Below are 24,311 nucleotides of genomic sequence, written 5' to 3'. Positions count from 1 at the left end.
GAGGCATGATCTTAAACTTGTAACATTCACAGTAACTATTTGCTCTTTTGTAAATGTCTGTAAAGATAGGTTGATTTGTAAAGACTCTAGACTTGTGTACAAAATGACATAACCTGAAAAAATAGTAAGTTACCAATATTTACAAAATAAAGAGTTCTGTAATGTATCGTATCCATCCAAAATCAATACCCTCTGCTTCTGGAATGCTGTAATATATAAAACATGAGAAGCATTATTACAATTTGAATAAAATATATTTAATACAACATGGATTTTTGCTCCACACTTACTCACTTTAAGAACGGGTTAAAGTTGAAAAGAAAGAGGATTCAGAGTGGGTCTTTATTCATTTATGTGCAGATGATCAATATGACACCCTTAAAACATTATTTCTTCCAGTTTATTTGTGATGCTAAACTGAAAAATACTTCAAAGATCTATAAGACAATCCGGTGAAATAACTCTCAACTTATTTATCTATTGATATTCTTAAAAAATTCACTTCTCACTTTGAAATACCAACATTGAAATCTATGATAATTGTATAACCAGATCTATTTCCCCACTAGGTGGCTGATAGAAAACCTTTTACTGTTTCAGGATGATTAGTAAATATCCCAGATAGTTTTACAGTTGCAAACAAGACTTGCATTTATAAGGTACATTCCAGAGATTGAGTTTTCCTGCTACTGCCCCAAACACTAGTTCAAGTGGGACTATAGGTGAGGAACAGACAAATTCCTGTGGTGGTACCAACGGGTGAGTTTGAAGGACGCATCCCAGGTACCTAGGATGAGTCCGAAGGAGGCATTCAATTAGCTTTGAGTGATAAGATTTAAAAATTTAAGATAGTTCAATACAATTGTTATTTCTACAATTAATTTAATGAAGCTGTCATTTTTTTCAACAAGCTTATTTAATTGTGTGAGTTTTTCTTTGTTTTTCAAATTTTTGTTTTGGATTTAAGGTTCAGCCAGAGACAATTTATCTTTGTCTGTACTTGGCCACTGATATTTCTGTCATTTCACTTAAATTTGACTAGAATTTCTCTTATTTCCTGGAATTGTTTCCTTATTATTCCTTGTATTACCTAACTGCTTTTATGCCAAGGAAATCAATCCAAATGAGTCAATAAAGACTAAAACTGCTGTACAACAAGCCTCAGGTTTGCTGCTGACTGTGTGCTTGGTTATTATGTTTCAACTAGCTAGACATAATTTTACTCAATTCCTTTTCTGTTCTATTGGCTGAAATAAATGAATTCCAAAACGCCTGTTCTTTCAATTCTCAGTTAAAGCTGAATTTTGACCATTCCAATATTGCAGGAGATTGAAGATGAAACTAATTTCACCACCACATAACCAATAATAACACAAAACCTACTTCATTTCCTGTATCCATGTCTGTGCATTTTCTGAGCGCAACACATGTCGTAGCACTGCTTTCTGACCCATACTTATATTAAGGTTGTCAATGTCATTTTTCGTCATGTTCTTTATGCTTTCAAGTGTCGAAAGGCCATGATGTTTTAAGAGATTAATTGTGTCTTCATTCAGATAATTGCTTCTGCACCAATCTTCCATGCTGCTGACAAGCCTGAGAGTTAGTACAATCAACATTTAGCTTAAAACCTCCGACTGTTTTATTCAGAAAGGCGCCATATAAATGCAAGATCTTTCTTCTGTATGTGATATGTGTCAGCAACACCAGAATATCAATACTTCACGTAAATTTCTTAGCTGTGTGACCTCTAACTGCAAACAGATTAATTCACTATAAGTGCAGGAAAGATTACACTGATCTCAAGAGCATGACATGGTACTAGAGCCAAACAGAGTAAATATATAATCAACAGGCAAAGTATAGACAGTTCAAAGTTTCATAAAGTAAGGAGCTAGTTCAATTGTGTAATGGTAATGTCTGTTTGCAAAATTTATCAATTCTATACGCAAATTAATTTTGCAATGAAGGTACATGTTTCATTGAAGTTCATTGGACAGATCCATGATAAGTCTTTTCAGTATTAAAAATGCCATGGTACATGACACAATAGTCTTATGTCAAAGAGAATATTTATTACCATGCGATTAAAACAGTCTTGTTTCAAGCTAAGTGCTGTGATTATCTGTTTCAGTTGTGGTCAATAGTAAGCACAATAATATTGTGGTGAAATCTACAACTTTTCAATATTTACATTTTGTTTAAACATAATTTAGACTCTAAGTGAAATCTCTACAGCTTAAGATAATAAAGTGTGAAGCTGGATGAACACAGCAGGCCAAGCAGCATCTCAGGAGCACAAAAGCTGACGTTTCGGGCCTAGACCCTTCATCAGAGAGGGGCAATGAGGAGAGGGAACAGGAATAAATAGGGAGAGAGGGGGAGGCGGACCGAAGATGGAGAGAAAAGAAGATAGGTGGAGAGGAGAGTATAGGTGGGGAGGTAGGGAGGGGATAGGTCAGTCCAGGGAAGATGGACAGGTCAAGGAGGTGGGATGAGGTTAGTAGGTAGGAAATGGAGGTGCGGCTTGGGGTGGGAGGAAGGGATGGGTGACAGGAAGAACAGGTTAGGGAGGCAGAGACAGGCTGGGCTGGTTTTGGGATGCAGTGGGGGGAGGGGAAGAGCTGGGCTGGTTCTGTGATGCAGTGGGGGGAGGGGTCGAACTGGGCTGGTTTTGGGATGCGGTGGGGGAACCTGTTCTTCCTCTCACCCATCCCTTCCTCCCACCCCAAGCCGCACCTCCATTTCCTACCTACTAACCTCATCCCACCTCCTTGACCTGTCCATCTTCCCTGGACTGACCTATCCCCTCCCTACCTCCCCACCTATACTCTCCTCTCCACCTATCTTCTTTTCTCTCCATCTTCGGTCCGCCTCCCCCTCTCTTCCTATTTATTCCTGTTCCCTCTCCTCATTGCCCCTCTCTGATGAAGGGTCTCGGTCCGAAACGTCAGCTTTTGTGCTCCTGAGATGCTGCTTGGCCTGCTGTGTTCATCCAGCTTCACACTTTGTTATCTTGGATTCTCCAGCATCTGCAGCTCCCATTATCTCTACTGTTTAAGGATGTGTTTTGAATTTTGATTTTGTGGAAACCCAGCAGCCAGTTTCTGCAATCACAGAATAATATCTTGCTACAGCATTGTGGTTGTTCAGCTTGCTATAGTATGATTTTTATTTTTATCTTTTGCTTTTTGATTTTTTTGCTTTTTGCATTTATCATACAAAAAATAAAGGTAGAGGCTTCCATGTTCACATTCTTTCATCCCAAACGTCCTGAATGTAAAAGCCACATGCGTTAGCAGGAACAGCAACTGGTTACTCCTGCACAACAGAACTTTCATTCACTTCACTCATGGGATATAGGCATTGCAGGGTGGGCCAGCATTTATCGCCTGTCTCCAGCGCTTAAGGTGGTGGTGAGCTGTCACTTTGAACAGCTACAGTCCATGTGCTACAGGTAGATCCACAACGATGACAAAGAGTGAATTCCAGGATATTGACCCAGTGACAGTGAAGGAGCAGCAACATATTTCCAAGTCAAGATGGTGAGTGGCTTGGAGGGGAACTTACAGGGGGTGGTGTTCCCTTGTGTCTGCTGACTTTGTCCTTTTAGGTGGACGTGGTCATGGGTTTGGAAGGTGCTGTCTGAGGATCTTTGGTGAATTCCAAATGCCCGGTAAGTGGCCATCTGAAATGTCAAACACTCTGGGCAGTGGCTGTGTGGGATTTGATGGGGTGGAGGAGGCTGGGGAGATATCCTAGTGCTCCCCTTTCAGGGCAAGTTCAGTATCTAAACACCTTAAAGTCTGGAGAAGAGTTCCAGAGGGATCATGTTCCAGGTGTCCCCAACAATTATGGATGCTTCGTGTACTAGGGGCACACCACAATAAACCATACATTTTTTCTAAATTGCAAAAATATACTTAGCCACAACACTCACACACACCGATAAAAGGAAAGCAAAACACTAGTTCGAATAAGAAATTGCCATTATTTGTGAATACTATTTCCATTATTTTGATGCTCTCCTACTTATCAATTCAGAAACATGAATTACTTAACAATTTAATGCCGTGGCATGGTATTCAAGCCCCAGTTTAAAGAGACCCGTTTATAAACGAGAATATCTTCCCCAAATGAGCTGAGCTACCAAGATTGGTTAGATCCTTTAGAATACATTACTCGTGCAAATTGGATGCTAAATGTGTTGTCCACAAGATGAGGGCGCCTTCAAATAAAGACCGGGATCTTGGAGAGAAGAAGCGAAGCCTGATCCCTCGGCAAGGATATAAACAGCTGCTGGAAGCCTGGGGTTTAGTGTGTGATCGGGTAAGCCGGTAGCAGCGAGCTGTCCTAGCATGGGGTGACAGGGAACCAGCTGCCCCTACACGGAAATGTTAACTTGTATCTAACAACAGTCATCAGCCCGCACACACCAATCACAACACTCAACACTGCAACTTCACATTTCCCCTTAGATTCAGTGGGAGCTTCCTGTTTAATAAAGCTTTTACTGAGAAGCAGGTTTACTCTTTAATTTGAAACTGATGTTCATACTTTGCACTTTCTTTCGAGTTTTCTAATGGGTTTATCCTTTAATTTGTGTACTAAATACACTAACTCTTTTCGGAACGCTGTTTCAAACCAGAAGTTCGGGTGCCGAGCTGTTTTGATGCAGATTTCTGTCCTGTTTCAACCATTTGTTTCATTTTTAAAGCTCTCAAATAGCACATCATTATGTTTTAAAGAAAACTGGCTGATTACACCAGTGAGGGGCAGATATTTCAGACCTTGGGACTAAATCACGGTAAATATAAAATAATATAAAACAAATCTGTGCGCTTGAAGGGCTTTCAGCTAGTGAGATAATCCAGATAATATCCTACTCAGGTCTAGTTGCGTTAAAACTAAGGGCCATCTCTTCAGTCAGTTAGGAAAGACATCCTTGTAGTTTGAACTGATTAACTCATTATTGAAGATCGCTTGGAACTGTATGGATATTAATGAATTAACCTGTTCAGACGTTATTACAGCCATCCCTGGAGCAAATGGAAAACTATAGGATTTGAACCCGGATCCCCTGGCACAGAGAGAGGGTTACCACCACTGTGTCCCAATTGAGAACTGTATATTAATGAGATTTGTGGTCCTGATAAATGAATAGTCAGAAACAAGCTAGTTCATTAACAAAGCATTAGTATGATGCAGATTATGCAAATGTACACTTTTAAAAGTTGTCTCATTTTTCACATTTAGATGAGTAGACCAAACATTTACAGCATAATCCACAGCTCCCTTAATGTTAACTCGGTAACTACTCATTAGTTGTTAAAACGAAGACCATACTATAAATTTAGCATTAAGAGTGAAATGAGGGCCGAGACCATCACCATGATCTAACAAGAGAGAGGGGAGAGTAGACTCCAGGGAAAATAGTGCAAGAAGAGAAAGAAAGCTGTGAAAGTAACATTGCAGGAACATCATGATCAGCAGCTGTTAGGAACTGTTTCAAACCAATCATTTTGAAACAAAAATGTAAATTTCTAAATTCGAGCAAGTAAGAATTTTAAGCTTAGAAGGGGGAATGGATTTGAGAGAATGGTCAAAGAATTTATTTCTACCTATTTCCAGATTAATTTTTAGACCTCCTCGAAGCATAGTTCAAAATGGAGTACCGATTCATCAGCGGAGGGAGGATGGTACCTGGTAATCAGCAGGAAGTTTCCTTGCTCATGTTTAACCTGAAGCCATGAGACTTCGTAAAGTCCAGAGTCAATGTTGAGGACCCCCAGGGCAACTCCGTCCAGGTTGTATACCACTGTGCTGCCCGCTCAGCTGCGCCTGTCCTCCCGGTGGGACTGGGATGGCGATGGTGGGGTATGGGACATTGTCTGTCAGGGCTGATTCCACGAGTATGACTATATCAGGCTGTTAATTGATTAACCTATGAGACAGCTCTCCCAATTTTGGCACTAGTCCGCAGACATTGGAGAGGAGGACTGCAGGGCCAATAGGGCTGTTTCTGCCGTTGTCTTTTCTGGTGCCTAGGTCAAAGCGAGGTGATCCGTCCAGTTTGATTTCTTTGAGACTTTGTAGTGATTGGTGCAACTGAATGGCTTTCTAGGCCATTTCAGAGGGCAACTGAGAGTTAACCCCACATTGCTGTGGGTGTGGAGTCACATCTAGGTCAGGCCAGGTAAACATTTCCTTCCCTGAAGAACATTTGTGAACCAGATGGATGTTTCCAACAATCAAAAATGGTTTCATGGTCATCATTAGATTCTTAATCTCAGATGTTGTTTTGGTGGCAGGATATTTTTCTGTGGAGAGCTGACAGGCAGAGGCTGTGATTTATTTTGGTGCTAACGACAGAAATAGGAAAGGGGATATGGTCCTGCTACCAGAATAGGAATTTAGGGAGCTATAGTAGTTTTCTCTGGACCTATCTCTGCACTACTGCCACATGCAAGTGAGGACAGAAATACGAATACGAGATAGATGTGTTTGACTGCAAAGCTGGTGCCTGAGGGAGGGCTTTAGATTCCTGGGACTGGCTGTGGGGAATACAGCATCAATAAAGGCTGGACAAGTATTTCTGAACAGAGCTAGGACCCAGTTCCTTGTTGGTATTGTGTTAGTACTGTTGGGAGGGTTTAACCTGATTCAGCAGGGGTATGGGATGCAGGAGTGGATAACAGAAAGCAATACCAGGATGTACAAAATGCCAGGAGAGGCAGAATTAGAAATATCAATAGGTGGAGTAAGGGAGAAAGTAATGAGGTCTAAATTAGGGCTACACTGCATGTATATGAATGTATGCTATAGAGTTAACAAGATTGAGAGTTAGACATACACATTGTCATACACAAAAAGACCTGGTTCATGGAAGGGCAGACCACAGTGTTCAGTTTTCCTGGTTACATGGCCTTCAGAAAAGATAGGAAAGGCAAAAAAAAGGTGGCATCTTAAGAATATTGCAGCACTGCTGAAAGAGGATGTTTCAGAGGGTTGAAAGGCAGATAGACTTTGCTAAGGCTCAGGAATAAGAAGGGTGCAATCTATGGACCAGTTAGCAGGGAGGATGCAGATGAACAAATCTGCAAGGAAATTAGGGAGGAGTGAACATTGTGGAGCAATTATAATGGGGATATTTACTTACCTGTGTGTGTGTGTGTGAGAATACATACACATACACTGGGATAATGGTAAGGTAGAGGCAGCAAGGGACAGGCATTCCTAGATTGTGTGTTCAGGAGAATTTCCTACAGCAGTATGTGTCCAGACAGGCAATAAGGGTGGCACTTATGGACATGGCTCTTGTGAATCAGGTGAGCCAAGTGGATCAAGTAACAGTGGAGGAACATTTAGGGGACATAAGATTTTGGATGACAATGGAGAACAACAATAGTCAATCCAGAGTGAAAATAATGAACTAGATGACAGCCAACCTCCATGGGCTAAAAATGGAGCTGGATCAAACAGGCTGGAAGCAAAGGCTCATGAGAAAAACAGGAGCTGAACAATAGGCCGCTGTCAAAGGAATGGTTTGGATAAAGTCAGAATATAGTCCCTCAAAAGAGAAAATTAGGATGAACAAATTCAGAGCTCCCTGGATGACAAGGAAGAAAATTAAGTTAAAGAAAAACAAATTATGCTTATGGCAGGTATGAGGTAGTAAATACAATTTATAACCAAGCTGAATACAGAAAGCTCCAATGAAAGTGAACAAGCAAATAAGAGAATCAAAGAGGGAGTATGAAATTGATTGGCAGCTAACACAAAGAGAAATCCCAAAGGTTTCTATAAACACATCAATAGTAGAAGTGTGGTTTAAACAAGAAAAGGTAGGACTGATTTTTCTTTGTTAGAAAAGAGGCTTTACAAATGTTAAGCAAATATTTCGCATTTGTCTTTACCTTTCGAGGTAAATGCTGTCCAGACCACAGTAACAGAGGAGGGAACTCAGTGACTGTGAATGTTTAAACTTAATGAGAAGGAGATAGTGGATAAAATGTCATTACTTAAAGTTCATAAGGCAGCATGCCTCCAACAATATTGAAGGAAGTGATGGCCATTATCTTTCATTCTTCTCTAGATCTGCGGATGGCACTGGAGAATTGCAAACATTGTTTTTGTACAAACAGGGTGTAAAGATGGGCCCAGCAATTATAGACTAGTCAGTTTAACTTCATTAGTGGGGAAAATTCAAGAAACAGTTGGAGATTAAATTAAAAGTCACATGGAAAAATTTGGATTCATTCAGGTTTAGAGTTTTTTTTGGAGACAAGATTGTCGAACTTGCTGGAGTGCTTTTGAAAAGATAACAGAAGGTTGATGAAGGGAACCCAGTCGATGTGGTGTACATGGACTTCCAACGGTATCTGATACAATGCCATATAACAAACATGATTGGTCGTAGATTAAAAGGGAGAACAGCAATATGGATGCAAATTGAAAAGGAAGATTTGTGATAGGAGTTCCCCAGCAGTCAGTATTAGGACCCTTGATTTTGCTGATGCAAATAAATGGTCCAGATTTTGATGTAAAGGGGACAATTTCAATGTTTGCAGATCGCTCAACTTGAAGAAATTATAAACTGTAAGAAAATAACTGGGAGAAAGTATATAGAAGTTCGAAGACATTGACAAGTGGAAAAGGCTAGGTGGCAGATGAAGTTCAATTTGCAGAAGTGTGAGGTGACAGTTTAGTGCAAAAAACATGGAAAGGCCGTTTTATTTTAAAAGGGTAGCATTTGAAAGAGTGTCTATGGGCAGAAAAACCTAGTTATACAGCACACTGTTGGTCACAGTCCTCCATTCTGAAAAGCAACCGTCCACTACCCACCTCTGTCTTCTACCTTCAAACCAGTTCTGTATCCAAATGGCTAGTTCTCCCTGTATTCCATGTGATCTAACCTTGCTAACCAGTCTACCCTGAGGAACGCCGTCAAATGCCTTACTGAAATCCATATAGATCATATCCACCACTCTGCCCTCATCAATTGTCTTTGTTACTTCTTCAAAAAAGTCAATCAAGTTAATGAGACACGAATTCCCACGCACAAAGCCATGTTGATTTATCCCTAATCAGTCCTTGCCTTTTCAAATACATGTAAATCCTGTCCCTCAGGATTTCCTCCAACAAATTGCCCACCAACAATGCCAGGCTGCTTAGTCTAAAGTTCCCTGGCTTTTGCTTACCACGTTTCTTAAATGATGGCACCACATTAGCCAACCTCCAGTCTTCTGGCACCTCACCTGTGGCTATTAACAATACAAATATCTCAGCAAAGGGCCCAGCAATCTCTTCCCTAGCTTCCCATAGAGTTCTACGGCACACCTGATCAGGTCCCGGGGGATTTATCTACCTTTATGCATTTTAAGATGTCTAGCACCACCACTTCTGTTATATGGACATTTTTCAAGAGGTCACTATTTATTTCCCTATGTTCTCTAGTCATTCCGCATTCTCTACACCTACCAGCCTTGCCCGTCACCCTAACAGGAACATATTATCTCTAGACTCTTATCACTTATCTCATTTTTGAAGGCTTCCCATTTTCCAGCTGCCCCTTTACCTGCAAACATCTGCCCCCAATCAACTTCTGCCTAATACGGTCAAAATTGGCTTTCCCGCAATTTAGAACATTAACTTTTAATGGGACTAGGTTCATTTAGAATTTCTGGTCAGCATGATGGGTTAGATTGAGGGATCTATTTCAGTACTATACATCTCTACGACTCTATGTGTATGTACATAAGTAATTAAAGGAGGCAGGAGAGCTAGATAGAGCTGCTTTAAAAAAAGGAATTACAGTATTCTAAGCTTCATAAATAAAAGCACAGAGTAAAAGAGCAAGGAGATTATGCTAAATCGCTATGTGAGACTGGTTAGAGCTCAGCTCTGAAGTATTGTGTACAGTTCTGGGCATCAATTTATAAGAAGGACGTAAATGCATTAGAAACAATACAGAGGAGGGTTACGAGAATGTTTTCATGGACCAGAAATAAAGACTGTGCCAAATTGTGCAATGTATTTTCCTTGGAGAATGCTGAGAGGAAATTGAGAGACATTTTCAACATTGAAGGGGGTATCTGCATAGCGTAGACAGGAATCTAGCTCCATAACCGAAGGGTAGTAATAGAATCAAGAAGTCTGAACTAACAGAAAAGGTGGGCAGTCTGCTCTAGAAAGGGAAAGGCTCGCGCTGATCAGACAGACATTTTTAAGGTATTCATGGCTGTGATCGATAAATGAAAAGTATTTCCAATTAAGGCAGCAGTTCCAAATTTGTCAACACCATTGTGAGGTAGTTATTAATAAGTGCAAGGAAAGATACAGGAGAAACTTGAGTTGAAGCTATATAAAGACAATCACATCAAATTCAAAGTGATTATGTAATAATAACTATCGTGTTGTATGAACAGGTTGATGTCATATCTGTTAGGTCAAACAATTAGTCATTTTGCCCCTCCTACTGATAGATTTTTTTGCCCGAAATGGACCTAACATACCAGAAAAAGGAACATTTTATGGTTAAGTTCATAGTGGCATAGCAAACATGCTGTCCCTTTCTGACAATGAGCTTTGAACTGTGAGTGCAGTGTGTTATTTTTCAGCTATATACGTGATGCAAAGAGATTTACTCATGATGAGCATAAATGTTCATGTGTTGCAAGCTCACAGACTATAAACTGGTTTGTAAAGCTTAATGCATGGTGTAAAAAAAACGCAAGAAAATAACTGCTGAGAGAAATCAGCTATTACATTGTACGAATCTGTTTTTGGTAAGTATTTATGGGCAGAAGCTAGTTATGTGTCAATTGTAACATTCAGCACACAACATTACAAGTGTTACTAGGTGTCTACATGCGACGGAGAGTGGTTTGCACGGTTTTCAATTGGTAATGTTATGGATCAGACCAGACCAGACCCCAGCACAATATGTTAAGAAGACAGCCTAGACCCTAACTTTTTTCCCATTTTAATGGTAAGTGTAAGGTTCTGCATTCCAGGTGTAACTTGATTGGACAAACTACCAGATGTGAAGCAAAATACATGTTGTTCATTCTGTCTAGTTAAAATACAACAAAAGAATGAACTAATTTAGCTGTAACTCTATTGGAAAGCAAAACAGAATAATAGATTAGTAACCTATTAAACAGGAACTGTTCCAATATCATAACATCTAATAAAGACACCCTTGGCAAAAGGCAAATTAGATAACAGATTGTCTCACATGCAACTCCAGCAGCCCAGGAGGAAAATCATCGAGAGAAGTCTGAAAGAGTATAGCAGGGAGAGATGTACTGCACACCTAGCAATAACTGCTACTGAAAAACTAAGCAAGTAAAAATCCTGATTCTCTGGGAACTTGACCACACCTAGCCAGGCTGCTTCTTTTGTTTCAACGTTTTAAACAAAAAACCAAAATCCCTCAAGTTATTCACTTTATGAGCTTTCGACAGACATATTGGTACCGCTAACAGGATAGAATAGATCTCTTAAAGCCTGGGTTCAAATCTCACCATGACAGACAGTGGAATTTGAATTCAATAAATATCTGGAATTAAGAGTCTAATGATGACCATTAATCCGTTGTTGATTGTTGGAAAAACCCATTCACTAATATCCTTTAGGGAAGGAAACTGCCATCCTTACCTGGTGTGGCCTACATGTGACTCCAGACCCACAGCAATGTAGTTGACTCTTAACTGCCCTCTGGATAATAAATGCTGCCTAGCCAGCGATGCCTTCATCCCATGAACTAATGTTGAAAAAATTAATAAGCAGCTAAGTGTTGGAGTCAATAATGGAAAGTTCTGGACTTCTGAGAAAGTGGAAAGTTGCTGGCACTATGGTGGGGATGCCTTGTGAAACTCAGAAAAAGGCTATAACCATTAATAGTTCCGCACAACTGAAAGGTGTGTAAGTTAGTGGGGACATGGTTGGGTTGAAAAGCTTTCAGACAGTATTTGTTTTATATAATTGATCAAGACGAGAACGCTTCAGGCAGAACTGGCTCATTTTGAGTCTGGCTGCTGGAGAAGTTCTGTAGTCCTACCTGTGAGCACTGTAGTCAAAGGGAGTGGAGACCCAGGAAAGGAGAATGATCAACCAGAACACTGAGGCAATCCATGGTGGAGTTGTCATTGTGGGGACAAGGAAGAAATTTTTGTGAGAATTAATGACCCTTTTTTTCATTAATGTCTGGAAGAATTGCTGAGAAATCCACAAGATCTGTCTTGTTCATATTTGTCATCTGATGTGCACTATAGGGTGTTTGATCATAGCATGTTACCCACATTTACAACATTAACTCAGCATGGTAGAATACAAGTTGTGCATGTATAGTAGGGTGTATTACTGCTCTAACATTGTGTTGTAAGGTTTATTGTTGTTAGTTCAAAGCCATGGTATCTTGTGGCTACAGTCTCATGATAAGCCCCCTGGGTCTCTTTGTTTGTCCACTGTAAAAGTAAAGATAACTGATGCTTAACCAGGTTACAAAATAAATGCAGCTGTCTGGTCTGGGTTTTGTAACAATGTGGTGACGAAGGTAGTGATACCATCTGGCTGCACCTGATAATATATATGACAATGCTGTCATTTTAAAAAGGTTATTTTCTCCTGAGTGTTTTTTTTCTGAAGAGAACTTGTAAAGACAGAGCTCACAAAGTGACTATGGGAGCTGGCCTAAGTCACCAATTCTGGGAGGCCTTTAGGTTTTTTTTAGAAACAGTGGAAGGGGTGAGGCCAGTTCTCACAGATCAAGTTTTCACGTTTTTAAGCTGTAGCAGTTAGAAGCTGTTTGGGTCCCAGAAGAGTTGGAGTTTCAGTAAAACAATTCCTAGTTGCTACATTCTCTGAAATCTCTCTTGATGCTTTTTCCTCCTGGATTGGAGAATTGCCTGTAAGAATCTGTGTCTGAATTTATCTTTTCGCCAAGAGGTGTGTTTATGGAATGTTTCTATATTGGAACAGTTAATTAGTAATAAATACTGCATCTATTAGTCGGTTAAGTTTTCCAGTAGTTACATTATTCTAAATTCCTCTTTCTTTTGTTTGTAACTTAAGTTTAGTGTTTAAATAATTTGTATTTTGCTTAATGTCCAGTGTTTTGTCCAGTCACATCACATCTGGAACACCACTTCATATTTGCCTTTAAAATAAGAAATAGTTAGGGTCTTGGCTACCTTTAAAAATTTTGAGGGGGTCTGGTCTGGTCCATAACACATATCATTTTGGGACATGATGTTCTGGTGTCCTAGTCTCCAGCTTGGACATTAGATTGCATTCATAGTTCAACACACATGCAGGCTCACTCCAAAAATACACCACCTTTTTCCTGATATAGAAACAGCATGAGATTCAAGAACAAAATGACCAGTTGTGGGATTTTGTGTAAGATTTAAACATAAAATCTCTGAATTCCTGAGCATGCCTGCACTAACATTAAATGTACATTCATAAACTTTAAACTTAAGGATTATTTAGGAACACAATTTAAAAATAAATATACAAGTTAAAAATAGTACACTTAAAACCAATGTTTGTAATCCAGCTACTACATTTCTAGTATCCTCTACTTGCTTTCTCATTTTTATCTATTAGTGTCTGTTCAAGACTCAATCTGGCATCTTTAAAGTCTGGATTCAAAGTCAATGTTTTTCTGAAGTCTTCCAATGCCTGGTCAAAAAATCCTATAAGGGAAAAAAATAGTAAGTCATTTTGGTTTTTGATTTACGTAATGTCTGAATAATGTACATTTTCCATAACTGCTAAGGTATACAGTAATCTCATGTTATAAAAAATGCGAAAGTTACTTTTACAGAAAACTCGTAATTAAAAATCCCATACAGCATTGTTAGAAATAAGTGGGAAATGTTGACAAAGCGGAAGTTGCTGGAAAAGCTCGGCAGGTCTGGCAGCATCAGTGGAGAGAAAGCAGAGTTAATGCTTTGGGTCGAGTGACGCTTCCTCAGAACTCTTCCTCCATATGAAAGGTTGTTCTACAAACTTTAAAAAAAATTGGAATGTCACTGACACAGTAAAGCTTTATTCATGGTCTATGTCTAGTCATCCTGTGAAGGGTGCATGGGCTATTTCCTTGATTTGCTGCGGATTTTATAAGTGATGGTATTCCCACAATAATTAAGGAATTCCAGGGTACACAGTAACACCAAGGGACAATAATATATGTCCAACTAGGCACAGTGTGAGCTCTGAAAGTGGGACTTGAGTGTTATTGAGGGGTGAAAATGGCAAGCTTTTGCGTACATTAAGTTCAGCACACATTATGTTTTGCATACATTACATTAAGGTTTGCGTACATTAATTTTAATGAAATCTTAAGTGGCTTTTTTCTGGAAAATCGAAAGGAAAAAACTGCATTTTCATCTCATCAAAATATATGTTTCAAGCAGAAATATCTGTAAACAAATGCACAATGGTTCTGATCAAACTGAACTCCACGTCCATTCTGACTCACCTGCATACCGGGTTAATGACAGAACAACAAACTACTGTGTAGCCACCAGATGGTAGACTGTCCACTCAAAGGACTGGCAAGATCAGTCCTAATTTACAGAAGCTGACACAGAACATTTGTTTTTTTTAAAATTGATTTACTGGATGTGGCCAGTGCTGGTTGGGTCAGCATGTGTCGCCTATCTCAAATGTCCTTGGGAAAGTACAGTGCGCTGCTGCCTTAAACCATTACAGTCCATTTGGTGCAGATAAACCCACAATATCATTGAGGAGGGAGTTCCAGAATTATAACTCAGCGGCAATAAAAGAAAGGCAATATATTTCCAAGTCAGAATAGTGAGTAGTTCAGAGGGGAACTTGCAGATGGTGGTGTTCTCATGTATCTGCACGCTTTGTCCTTCTAGATGCTTGTGATCCTGATTCGGAAGATAGTGTCTAAAGAGTTCTGGTGAATTTTTGTAGATGGTGTATATTGCTGCTACTGGGCCTCTATGGTGAAGGCAGTGGATGCTTATGGATGTGCTGCCAATCAAGTGGGCTGCTTGTCCCAGACAGTATCAAACTTCTTGAGTGTTACTTGACATGAGTTACTTGCTGCAGGACTTTTAACCTCTGACTTCCAAAGCCACAAATATTTATAAGACTTGTTCAGTTTCTGATCAATGGTAACGCCCATGATATTGATAGTGGAGATTCAGGGATGGCAATGCCAACAAATATCAAGGGGTGATGTTATGTTCTCTCTTGTTGGAGATGGTCATAAACTGGCACTTGTGTGGCATGAATTTTACTTTACACTTGGCAGCCCAAACCCAAATATTGTCCACATCTTGCTACACTTTGACATGGATTGAGGAGTGATGAATAGTGCCAAGCATGGGCAATCATCAGTGAACATTCCCACTTCTGACCTGATGATGGAGGAAAAGTCATTGATGAAGCAGGTAAAGATAGTCGGGTCTAAGGCACTACCCTGGGGAACTCTTGCAGATACATGCTAGAGCTGAGATGACTGACCTCCAACAACCGCAACCATCTTCCTGTGTGCGAGGTATGACTCCAACCAGAAGAGAGTTTTCCCACTGATTCACAATGGTTTGTATTTTGCTTAATCCCTTGATAGAAGAGCAGTCACCCTCTGGAATTCAGCTGTTCACAGCCTTGGTTTAAACATTGTCAGGAGCTGGGTGGCTCTGGCAGAACCCAAACTGGGTGCCACTGTGCGGGTGCTATCTAGTAGCACTGCTGATGACACCTTCCTTCACTTTACTGATGGACGAGAGATGGGGTGGTGATTGGCCAGGCTGGATTTGTCCTGCTTTTTGTACAGGACTAACCTGGGCAATTTTTAACATTGTCAATGCCAGGTGTATGCCAGCATCTGTAATTGTACTGTAAGAGCTTGGATAGGGGAGCAGCAAGTTTTTGAGAGCAGGTCTTCAGTACTTTTGTTGGAATGTTGTCAGGGCCCACAGTCCCTGTAATATCATGCAGAGTGAAACAAATGGGCTGAAGGCTTACATCTATGATGTTGGGGGCCTCTGGAGGAGGAGGCTGAGGTGGATCGTCCACTGGCACTTCTGGCTGAAAACTGTTGCAAGAACCTATTTTGCAGTAATTTACTGGGGCTTCCCTGTCATTCGGGATATTTGTGAAATCTCCTCCTCCAATGAGTTGTTTCATTGCCCACCACCATTCATGACTAGATGTGGCAGGACTGCAGAGTTTTGATCGAAACCATTTGTTGCAGATTTGTTTAGCTCTGTGTATCACTTGCTGCTTTTACCCATTGGCATGCAAACAGTTCTGTTTGGTAGCTTCACCAGATTAGCATCTCATTTTTGCGTATGCCTGATGCATGCCCTCCTGCACTCCTCATTGAAACAGGACTGATCCCCTGACTTGATGGTAACTGTTGAGTGGGCAACATACAGGGCCATAAAATTGCAGACTGTATTGGAGTACAAGTCTGTTGTTGCTGCTGACAGCTACAAACTCTCATGGATGCGCAGTCTTCATTTGCCAGATCTGTCCAAAATTTCCCATTAGGAAGATGATAGTACTACATAAGGTAGGAAACTCTGTGTTTCTGAGCAGACATCCTAGTTTTTGTAATGGCTGTCTGAGTCCTCATTCACTTTTCTGATCTACAGTCTAACATTCGTAATCCATCTACTGACTAACTGATGTCACCAATTTACACATCTCAACAATTTACCGTGATTTCCACAGTGTACTTGAACTTAGAACAAGAGAACCCGTACTGGGACCTCAGACTGCGCATGGTGATCTATTGGTTACTCCAAACCATTTTTGCTCAGGCTTTTCTGGGAACGATTCAGACTCAACTCTGCAAGATAAAAACCAGAACTATCTAGAAGATTAATACTAGTATCTTTGCCTTTTCCTGGAGATCCTAAGGTTTCTTCTGAATTTGAACATTTAAGAAGTAATGAGCTGAAATATTCTCATATTCATGCCTAAGTCTTGAGTCAAGGTGTGAATGTTTTATTTTAAATGCATCTTTTTTCTTGAGTTGTTCCTCTTCAAGGAGGAAGTAAAGTTTCTCTGAAGTCACCACTCAATTTGGATGACTTGTTTGAAATAGAACAGCCACTGGGTGTCATCGGTGTCGCTAGTGTTGTTCTCTGCTCCTTTGAACGCTGTGTGTTAAGCTCAAGGTTCAATGAAATGACCCTGTTTCAGTTGGATAACAAAGTGTGGAGCTGAATGAACACAACAAGCCAAGGAGCAGCTTCGGAGCAGGAAAGTTGATGTTTCGGGCCTAGACCCTTCATCAGAAAAGATGCTGCTTGGCCTGCTGTGTCATCCAGCTCTACACCTCGTTATCTCGGATTCTCCAGCATCTGCAGTTCCTATTATCTCTGTTTCAGCTGGAGCTGTGTTTAGGAGATTGGTGACTGAAGAGGCAGTCACTATTTTAACAAGATAATCATAGATCAAAATTATAAGTTTCAAATATTTAGGGCATTTGTTCAGAAATTTCCTGAAAAGAAGTTATTTCACAAAGATTCTTTCTAATCAGAAAACTGCATTGGTGTTAATGAGTTCATGTGATTGTAGGAGGTGCTTTTTGGGGCCTCTGTACGAAAACATTGGTCAGAATCAAGGCAAATAGTGCATAGGCACAAAACTCTGCAAGTGGGAGGCAAATCCATCTTTTCAAATTCAACAAAAACAGAAATTGCTGGAAAAGCCCAGCAGGTCTGGCAGCATCTGTGGGGAGAAATCAGAGTTAATATTTCGGGTCCAGTGACTAATCTCAGTGTGATCACAGGTACTGTGAAATATGAGCTGAAGACATTTTAAAACAGTGGATGTCAAAAATGTATGATTAATAATCTAATCTGACAATTAGTTTCAATATTCTACTGTGGAAACAGAGTGTAAAAGCTAAATGTTACCTAGTCTATAATGTATCAATCCTCGATTGTAATAAGGAACCTCAAAATCTTCCTTGGTTTGAATCGCTAATGTGTAATCATCCATGGCTTCGTAAAAGTCTACTCTTAAGTACTTGATTTGGCCTCTGTTGTTATATGCATTAGCCAGGTCCTTGGCACAGCATTTGCTAAAGAAGAAAAACAGTGTTATTAGCTGGTAAGATATCATTACTAACATCAATCTTCAATTGTAATTTTCTGACTATTAACCTGTAATAAATGGTTGGAAAATCAGTTGCCATGTGTGGCCAAACTTCTAATGTGAATTTTGGTAGATGAGAAAATTATCACTTTGTCACTCGATCAAATGCACGATTTGCTTTCATTATGAAATGGGCATAAGTAAGATTTAAGAAACTGAATCCTAGGGATTTGAATTAGGAAGTATCTAATCCTCTTTTGTTCAGACAGAGCCTGAAAGCAAAAGTTAAATGGGACTTTTATTGGTTTATTCTATTTTTTTAAAGAAAATTATTTGCTCTATAAATATTCAACAGCAACGTAAGGTGAACCACATGTTTGAATGGGAAATAAATTTACAAAGGAGACCCTTTTCTTCCATTCTGACTGACCTCTGTTATCAAGCACCTTTCTAAACTAGTCCCATTTTCCACCATCTGCCCTTAGCCTTGCAGATTTTTTAAAATGATTAGATGTGTTATAGTATTCTACTTGTTTGGGTGGGACTTGAACCCAGGCCTTCTGCTCAGAGACAGAAACTCTACTGCGGCACCATGACGCATCATGTGATCTTCTAAGCCCTACTAAAATGTTGTGATGTTCCCCTTCTCCTCCACACTTTCAGATAAGTGAGTTCCAGATTCTGACCACTCGCTGAGTGAAAATATTTCTGCCTTTTACCCTAAATCTATGCCCCTCTTGTTATTGGTCCCTCTACCAAAGGGAAAAAAAAATCTCTTCCTATCTGTGCCCCTTGTAATTTCTCACACTTCAATCATGCCTCCCTCTGTCTACTCTGCTGTAAGGAAAAAAACTTGTGTGTAATTTCTCTTCTGGGCTGAAATACTCCAGCCCAGTCATCATCGTAGTGAATCTCCTCTGCACCTCTACAGTGCAATCACATCGTTCCTCTGGTGTGATGACCAGAACAGTGCACAGTGCTCCAGCTCCAGATGTCTTCTATAGCTCCACCATAACCTTCCTGTCCTTGTCTTTATTAGTCGCAGGCATGGAACATAAACTTAAACACTGACCTGTCTTGCTACTTTCAAGGATCTGTGCACATGCTTTCTGATTCTCTGTATCTTCTAGGATACTACCATTCGTCATCATGTACACCTCTAACTTGTTAGTTTTCTCAAGTACTCCTCCCTCTTTTCAGAATTAAATTGCATTTTCCACTATGATACATATCTGACAAATCCATCTATATTGACCCATAGTCTAAGGCTTTCCTCCCCAATATCTACCACACCACTAGTTTTTGTGTTGAGAGTGAAATTGCTGATCAAACTCCCTACGTTCATGCCTAATCATTAATGTACAGTGCAAACATGAAGGGATGAAGGACTGAATGCTGTGGTGTACTACTGACCAGGTTTCCAAATCACAAAAATAACCTTTGACCATCACCCTCTCCCGAGACATCTTAGCAAACTCCTTACCAAAGACTACATAGACTGCACTCACTGTTCTATCCACAGATGTAGTCATCTCCATAAAACTCCATCATCAGACATGAGCTTGCCTTGACAAAGTCTTGCTGACTATCCTTGATTAATCCTGCCTCTCTTTGTGGAGATCGTGTCCCTCAGAAATTTTTCCATTTAGTTTCGTATATAGAGAAAAAAAATGCCAATGTGTAATAAAAACAAAAAATGTTGGAAATGTCAGGCAATTCTGAGCAGAGAGAGAGACACACACACACACTTAAGATATCAGGTCTGTGACTGGAAGAAAATAAATATTGACTAAGTTTATAAAAATATGTAGAAATGTGGGAAAATGAAATGTACGGTGGTACAGGGAGAACAAAGTGGAATGTGTATAATAGGTTGAAGGTAGGAGGCATTAAATATCAAATTAGCATGATGTTTTGAGGCAAGAGCAGAACTGCTAAAGAAACAAAAGAATGGTCTAGAGAAGATCTGAAAGGCAACAACAGAATTATCACCAGTCAGCGTGGCCTGAAGAAAATGATAATAGTGTTGTGATCTCAATTGTTGATTTTGCTGCTGAATCTAAAATTGTAAAACAATACATACAGAGGTCTGTAATAATATCCCTGAACAGTTTATTTGAAAAATATCTAAAATTTGAGCTGCAATTTGCTAGTTTTATTGCAGTTGTAGTTTTAGCTCCTTTCACAGCCACACAGAGGAAGATTCCAAAATATAGTTAATTCTCTGTTACCTGGTGACGCGTAAAGGGTTAAGACTTACTTTTTCGATCCCTCCTCAGTGCAATGAAGAATGAACCGGGTGTAAAACTCTTCTGCAGTTCCGAAGTTCTGCTTATGGAATTGGGATTCTGCTTCTCTCAGAACACCTCGACAGTCCATATTGTCCCTTCCTGTAGTGGATAGGCTTTCTTCCGGGATGACCTAATACTAACTCTGGCGCTGTGCCTTGATCCACTGCAACTCGCTGCTGCGGACGGCGCAAAGCAACGCGGACACACTTTTGTTTTGGAGAAGAGACTGAAAAAGAAGCTGAAGCCGTGCATTTTTAATCTTTTGAAATATCGTAATTAATCGATTGTGTTAAACGTGCAGCCTATGCTAATGAGAGAGGACTCTCAGATCCTTTCTGGTTCATAAATATTATCAAGGATTTAAGATTTTAATTCCACAACAGAATCACGGGACTGAATTTCCACGATCATTCTCCAACTCATCATTGGTGATCGTTAAACTGTTCATAAAGAGCATACGCAGTTAAGAGAATTTATTAATACTATTTATATTCGTCTTTCAGGACATCTCCTATGTAACAGTAAATCGTTTGTGCTAAGTTTCTGCAAACGTAGACAATAGCGTGAAGTGTAGGGTGGATTTGCAGGCTTTCCAATCGCCGGAGAAAATCTTGAAACCACTGCAATACTTCGAAAATTAGGGGTGTACAAGGCTGTTAGGAAAATGAGTTCCATGATTTTGACCCAGTGGCAGAAGGAACGGCGATACAATTCCGAGACAGCTGTGTGACTGCACAGAATCCCGACTGTGGAAACAGGCCAGAGATAATGGGAACTGCAGATGCTGGAGATTCCAAGATAATAAAATGTGAGGCTGGACGAACACAGCAGGCCAAGCAGCATCTCAGGAGCACAAAAGCTGACGTTTCAGGCCTAGACCCTTCATCAGAGAGGGGGATGGGGGGAGGGAACTGGAATAAATAGGGAGAGAGGGGGAGGCGGACCGAAGATGGAGAGTAAAGAAGATAGGTGGAGAGAGTGTAGGTGGGGAGGTAGGGAGGGGATAGGTCAGTCCAGGGAAGACGGACAGGTCAAGGAGGTGGGATGAGGTTAGTAGGTAGCTGGGGGTGCGGCTTGGGGTGGGAGGAAGGGATGGGTGAGAGGAAGAACCGGTTAGGGAGGCAGAGACAGGTTGGACTGGTTTTGGGATGCAGTGGGTGGGGGGGAAGAGCTGGGCTGGTTGTGTGGTGCAGTGGGGGGAGGGGACGAACTGGGCTGGTTGAGGGATGCAGTAGGGGAAGGGGAGATTTTGAAACTGGTGAAGTCCGCATTGATACCATATGGCTGCAGGGTTCCCAGGCGGAATATGAGTTGCTGTTCCTGCAACCTTCGGGTGGCATCATTGTGGCAATGCAGGAGGCCCATGATGGACATGTCATCAAGAGAATGGGAGGGGGAGTGGAAATGGTTTGCGACTGGGAGGTGCAGTTGTTTTTTGCGAACTGAGCGGAGGTGTTCTGCAAAGCGGTCCCCAAGCCTCCGCTTGGTTTCCCCAATGTAGAGAAAGCCGCACCGGGTACAGTGGATGCAGTATACCACATTGGCAGATGTGCAGGTGAACCTCTGCTTGATGTGGAATGTCATCTTGGGGCCTGGGATGGGGGTGAGGGAGGAGGTGTGGGGACAAGTGTAGCATTTCCTGCGGTTGCAGGGGAAAGTGCCGGGTGTGGTGGGGTTGGAGGGCAGTGTGGAGCGAACAAGGGAGTCACGGAGAGAGTGGTCTCTCCGGAAAGCAGACAGGGGAGGGGATGGAAAAATGTCTTGGGTGGTGGGGTCGGATTGTAAATGGCGGAAGTGTCGGAGGAAAATGCGTTGTATCCAGAGGTTGGTAGGGTGGTGTGTGAGAACGAGGGGGATCCTCTTGGGGCGGTTGTGGCGGGGGCGGGGTGTGAGGGATGTGTCGCGGGAAATGTGGGAGACGCGGTCAAGGGCGTTCTCGATCACCGTGGGGGGAAAGTTGCGGTCCTTAAAGAACTTGGACATCTGGGATGTGCGGGAGTGGAATGTCTTGTCGTGGGAGCAGATGCGGCGGAGGCGGAGGAATTGGGAATAGGGGATGGAATTTTTGCAGGAGGGTGGGTGGGAGGAGGTGTATTCTAGGTAGCTGTGCGAGTCGGTGGGCTTGAAATGGACATCAGTTACAAATTCGGTCCAACAAATCCACACCGAGAAGCATCCCATTCAGAGTCCCCCCCCCCCGCCCCGAACCAACCCCCTTCACCCTGCATTTCCCATGGCTAACCCACCTAACCTACACATCCTTGAACACTGGGCAATTTAGCATGGCCAACCCACCAAACCTGCGCATCCCTGGCCATTTTGGGCATGGCCAATCTACCTAACCTGCACATCTGTGGATTGTGGAAGGAAACCAGAGCACTCAGAGGAAACCCACACAAACACATTTACACCGACTGGGCAAGTTGCCATTCGGTCCAACAAATCCACACCAAGAAGCATCCCATTCAGAGTCCCCCCCCCCGCCCTGAACCAACCCCCTTCACCCTGCATTTCCCATGGCTAACCCACCTAACCTACACATCCTTGAACACTGGGCAATTTAGCATGGCCAACCCACCAAACCTGCACATCCCTGGCCATTTTGGGCATGGCCAATCTACCTAACCTGCACATCTGTGGATTGTGGAAGGAAACCAGAGCACTCAGAGGAAACCCACACAAACACATTTACACCGACTGGGCAAGTTGATTCCATTCACAGCCCTGACTTGTTATTAGCAGGTGACTGCTTTGCGGAACACCTGTGTTCTGTCTGAAAAAAAAATGACCTGAGCTTCTGGCTGCCGATCACTTCAATGCACCACTATGTTCCCTGGCCAACATGTGTGTCTCTGGCCTATTGCAGTGCTTCAATGAAGCTCTGCAAGTGGGAGGAACAGCATTTCAGGATCTGCTTGGGGACCCTGCAGCCTTCAGGACCAGCATCAAGTTCAATAATATTTAGAGCCTGATCACTTCCATGCCTGTCTTTCACCCAGTCCCTACTGTCACATGGGCTGTTATCATTACAGCCAACCATTTTCTTCCTCCCCAACTCACCATTATCCGTCCCTTTGTTAATCCAGTGCTGTTCTGTCTCTCTGGGTTCCATCTCTACCTATCGTTTACTCCTTTCTCTGCTAGGCACATTTTAAAAATTCATTCAGGGGATGAGGGCATCACTGGCTAGGTCATTTATTGTCCAGGGACCAGTTCAGAGTCAACCACATTGCTGTTGGTCTGGAATCACATATGGACTAGACCAGGTAAGGATGGCAGTTTTTTTTCCATTAGTGAACCAGTGGGTTCTTCCAACAATTGAAAATGAATTCATTGTCATTTTGACTCTTAATTCCACATGTTGATTGAATTCAATTTCCACTGTCTGCCATGGCAGGATTGGAGCGTGGGTCCCCAGGACATTACCTAGGTCAATGGATTAACAGTCCAGTGACAATTCCACAATGCCATCACCTCCCTAATGTGTGACATGTTATTTGCCACTTTAACTGACGAGCCTTTTAATTGCAATAGCAGATACCAACTTCTATTTGAAATAGAACTTCTAGTCATAAACAATTATATTAAATTTCATAAGATTTTCCTCTGAAGTTAAAAAGTTCCCTTTATGGAGCTTGTTGACCTCGAATTATTAACATTTGGTGACTCATTTGTCTTTCCAGGTTTAAAACAGAAGTTCTGAGGAAAAAATTTAAAGTAGATCACAATTAGCTCATACAAAATACCTGATCTTTAGAACATAGAACATTACAGCGCAGTACAGGCCCTTCTGCCCTCGATGTTGCGCTGACCTGTGAAACCAATCTGAAGCCCGTCTAACCTACAGTATTCCATTATCATCCATATGTTTATCCAATGACCATTTAAATGCCCTTAAAGTTGGTGAGTCTAATAACAAATGAA

At 41.3% G+C, this 24,311-nt stretch overlaps 1 protein-coding gene across 1 annotated transcript; it reads right to left on the bottom strand.

Moving 5' to 3' along the window:
- Positions 1–7,667: 7,667 nt before the first annotated feature.
- Positions 7,668–20,652, bottom strand: ttc32 (tetratricopeptide repeat domain 32). The gene is made up of 3 exons (XM_048530425.2): positions 20,357–20,652; positions 17,916–18,082; positions 7,668–13,703 (listed from the first exon to the last, which is right to left on the bottom strand). The coding sequence occupies exons 1-3, from the start codon at positions 20,473–20,475 to the stop codon at positions 13,576–13,578; spliced, it is 414 nt and encodes a 137-aa protein (XP_048386382.1). The 5' UTR covers positions 20,476–20,652; the 3' UTR covers positions 7,668–13,575.
- Positions 20,653–24,311: the final 3,659 nt, after the last annotated feature.

This window comes from Stegostoma tigrinum, chromosome 4 (assembly GCF_030684315.1).
Source record: "Stegostoma tigrinum isolate sSteTig4 chromosome 4, sSteTig4.hap1, whole genome shotgun sequence".
NCBI lineage: Eukaryota > Metazoa > Chordata > Chondrichthyes > Orectolobiformes > Stegostomatidae > Stegostoma > Stegostoma tigrinum.
Note: the sequence above shows the minus strand (reverse complement) of the source record. Positions and strands in the feature narration are given on the sequence as shown.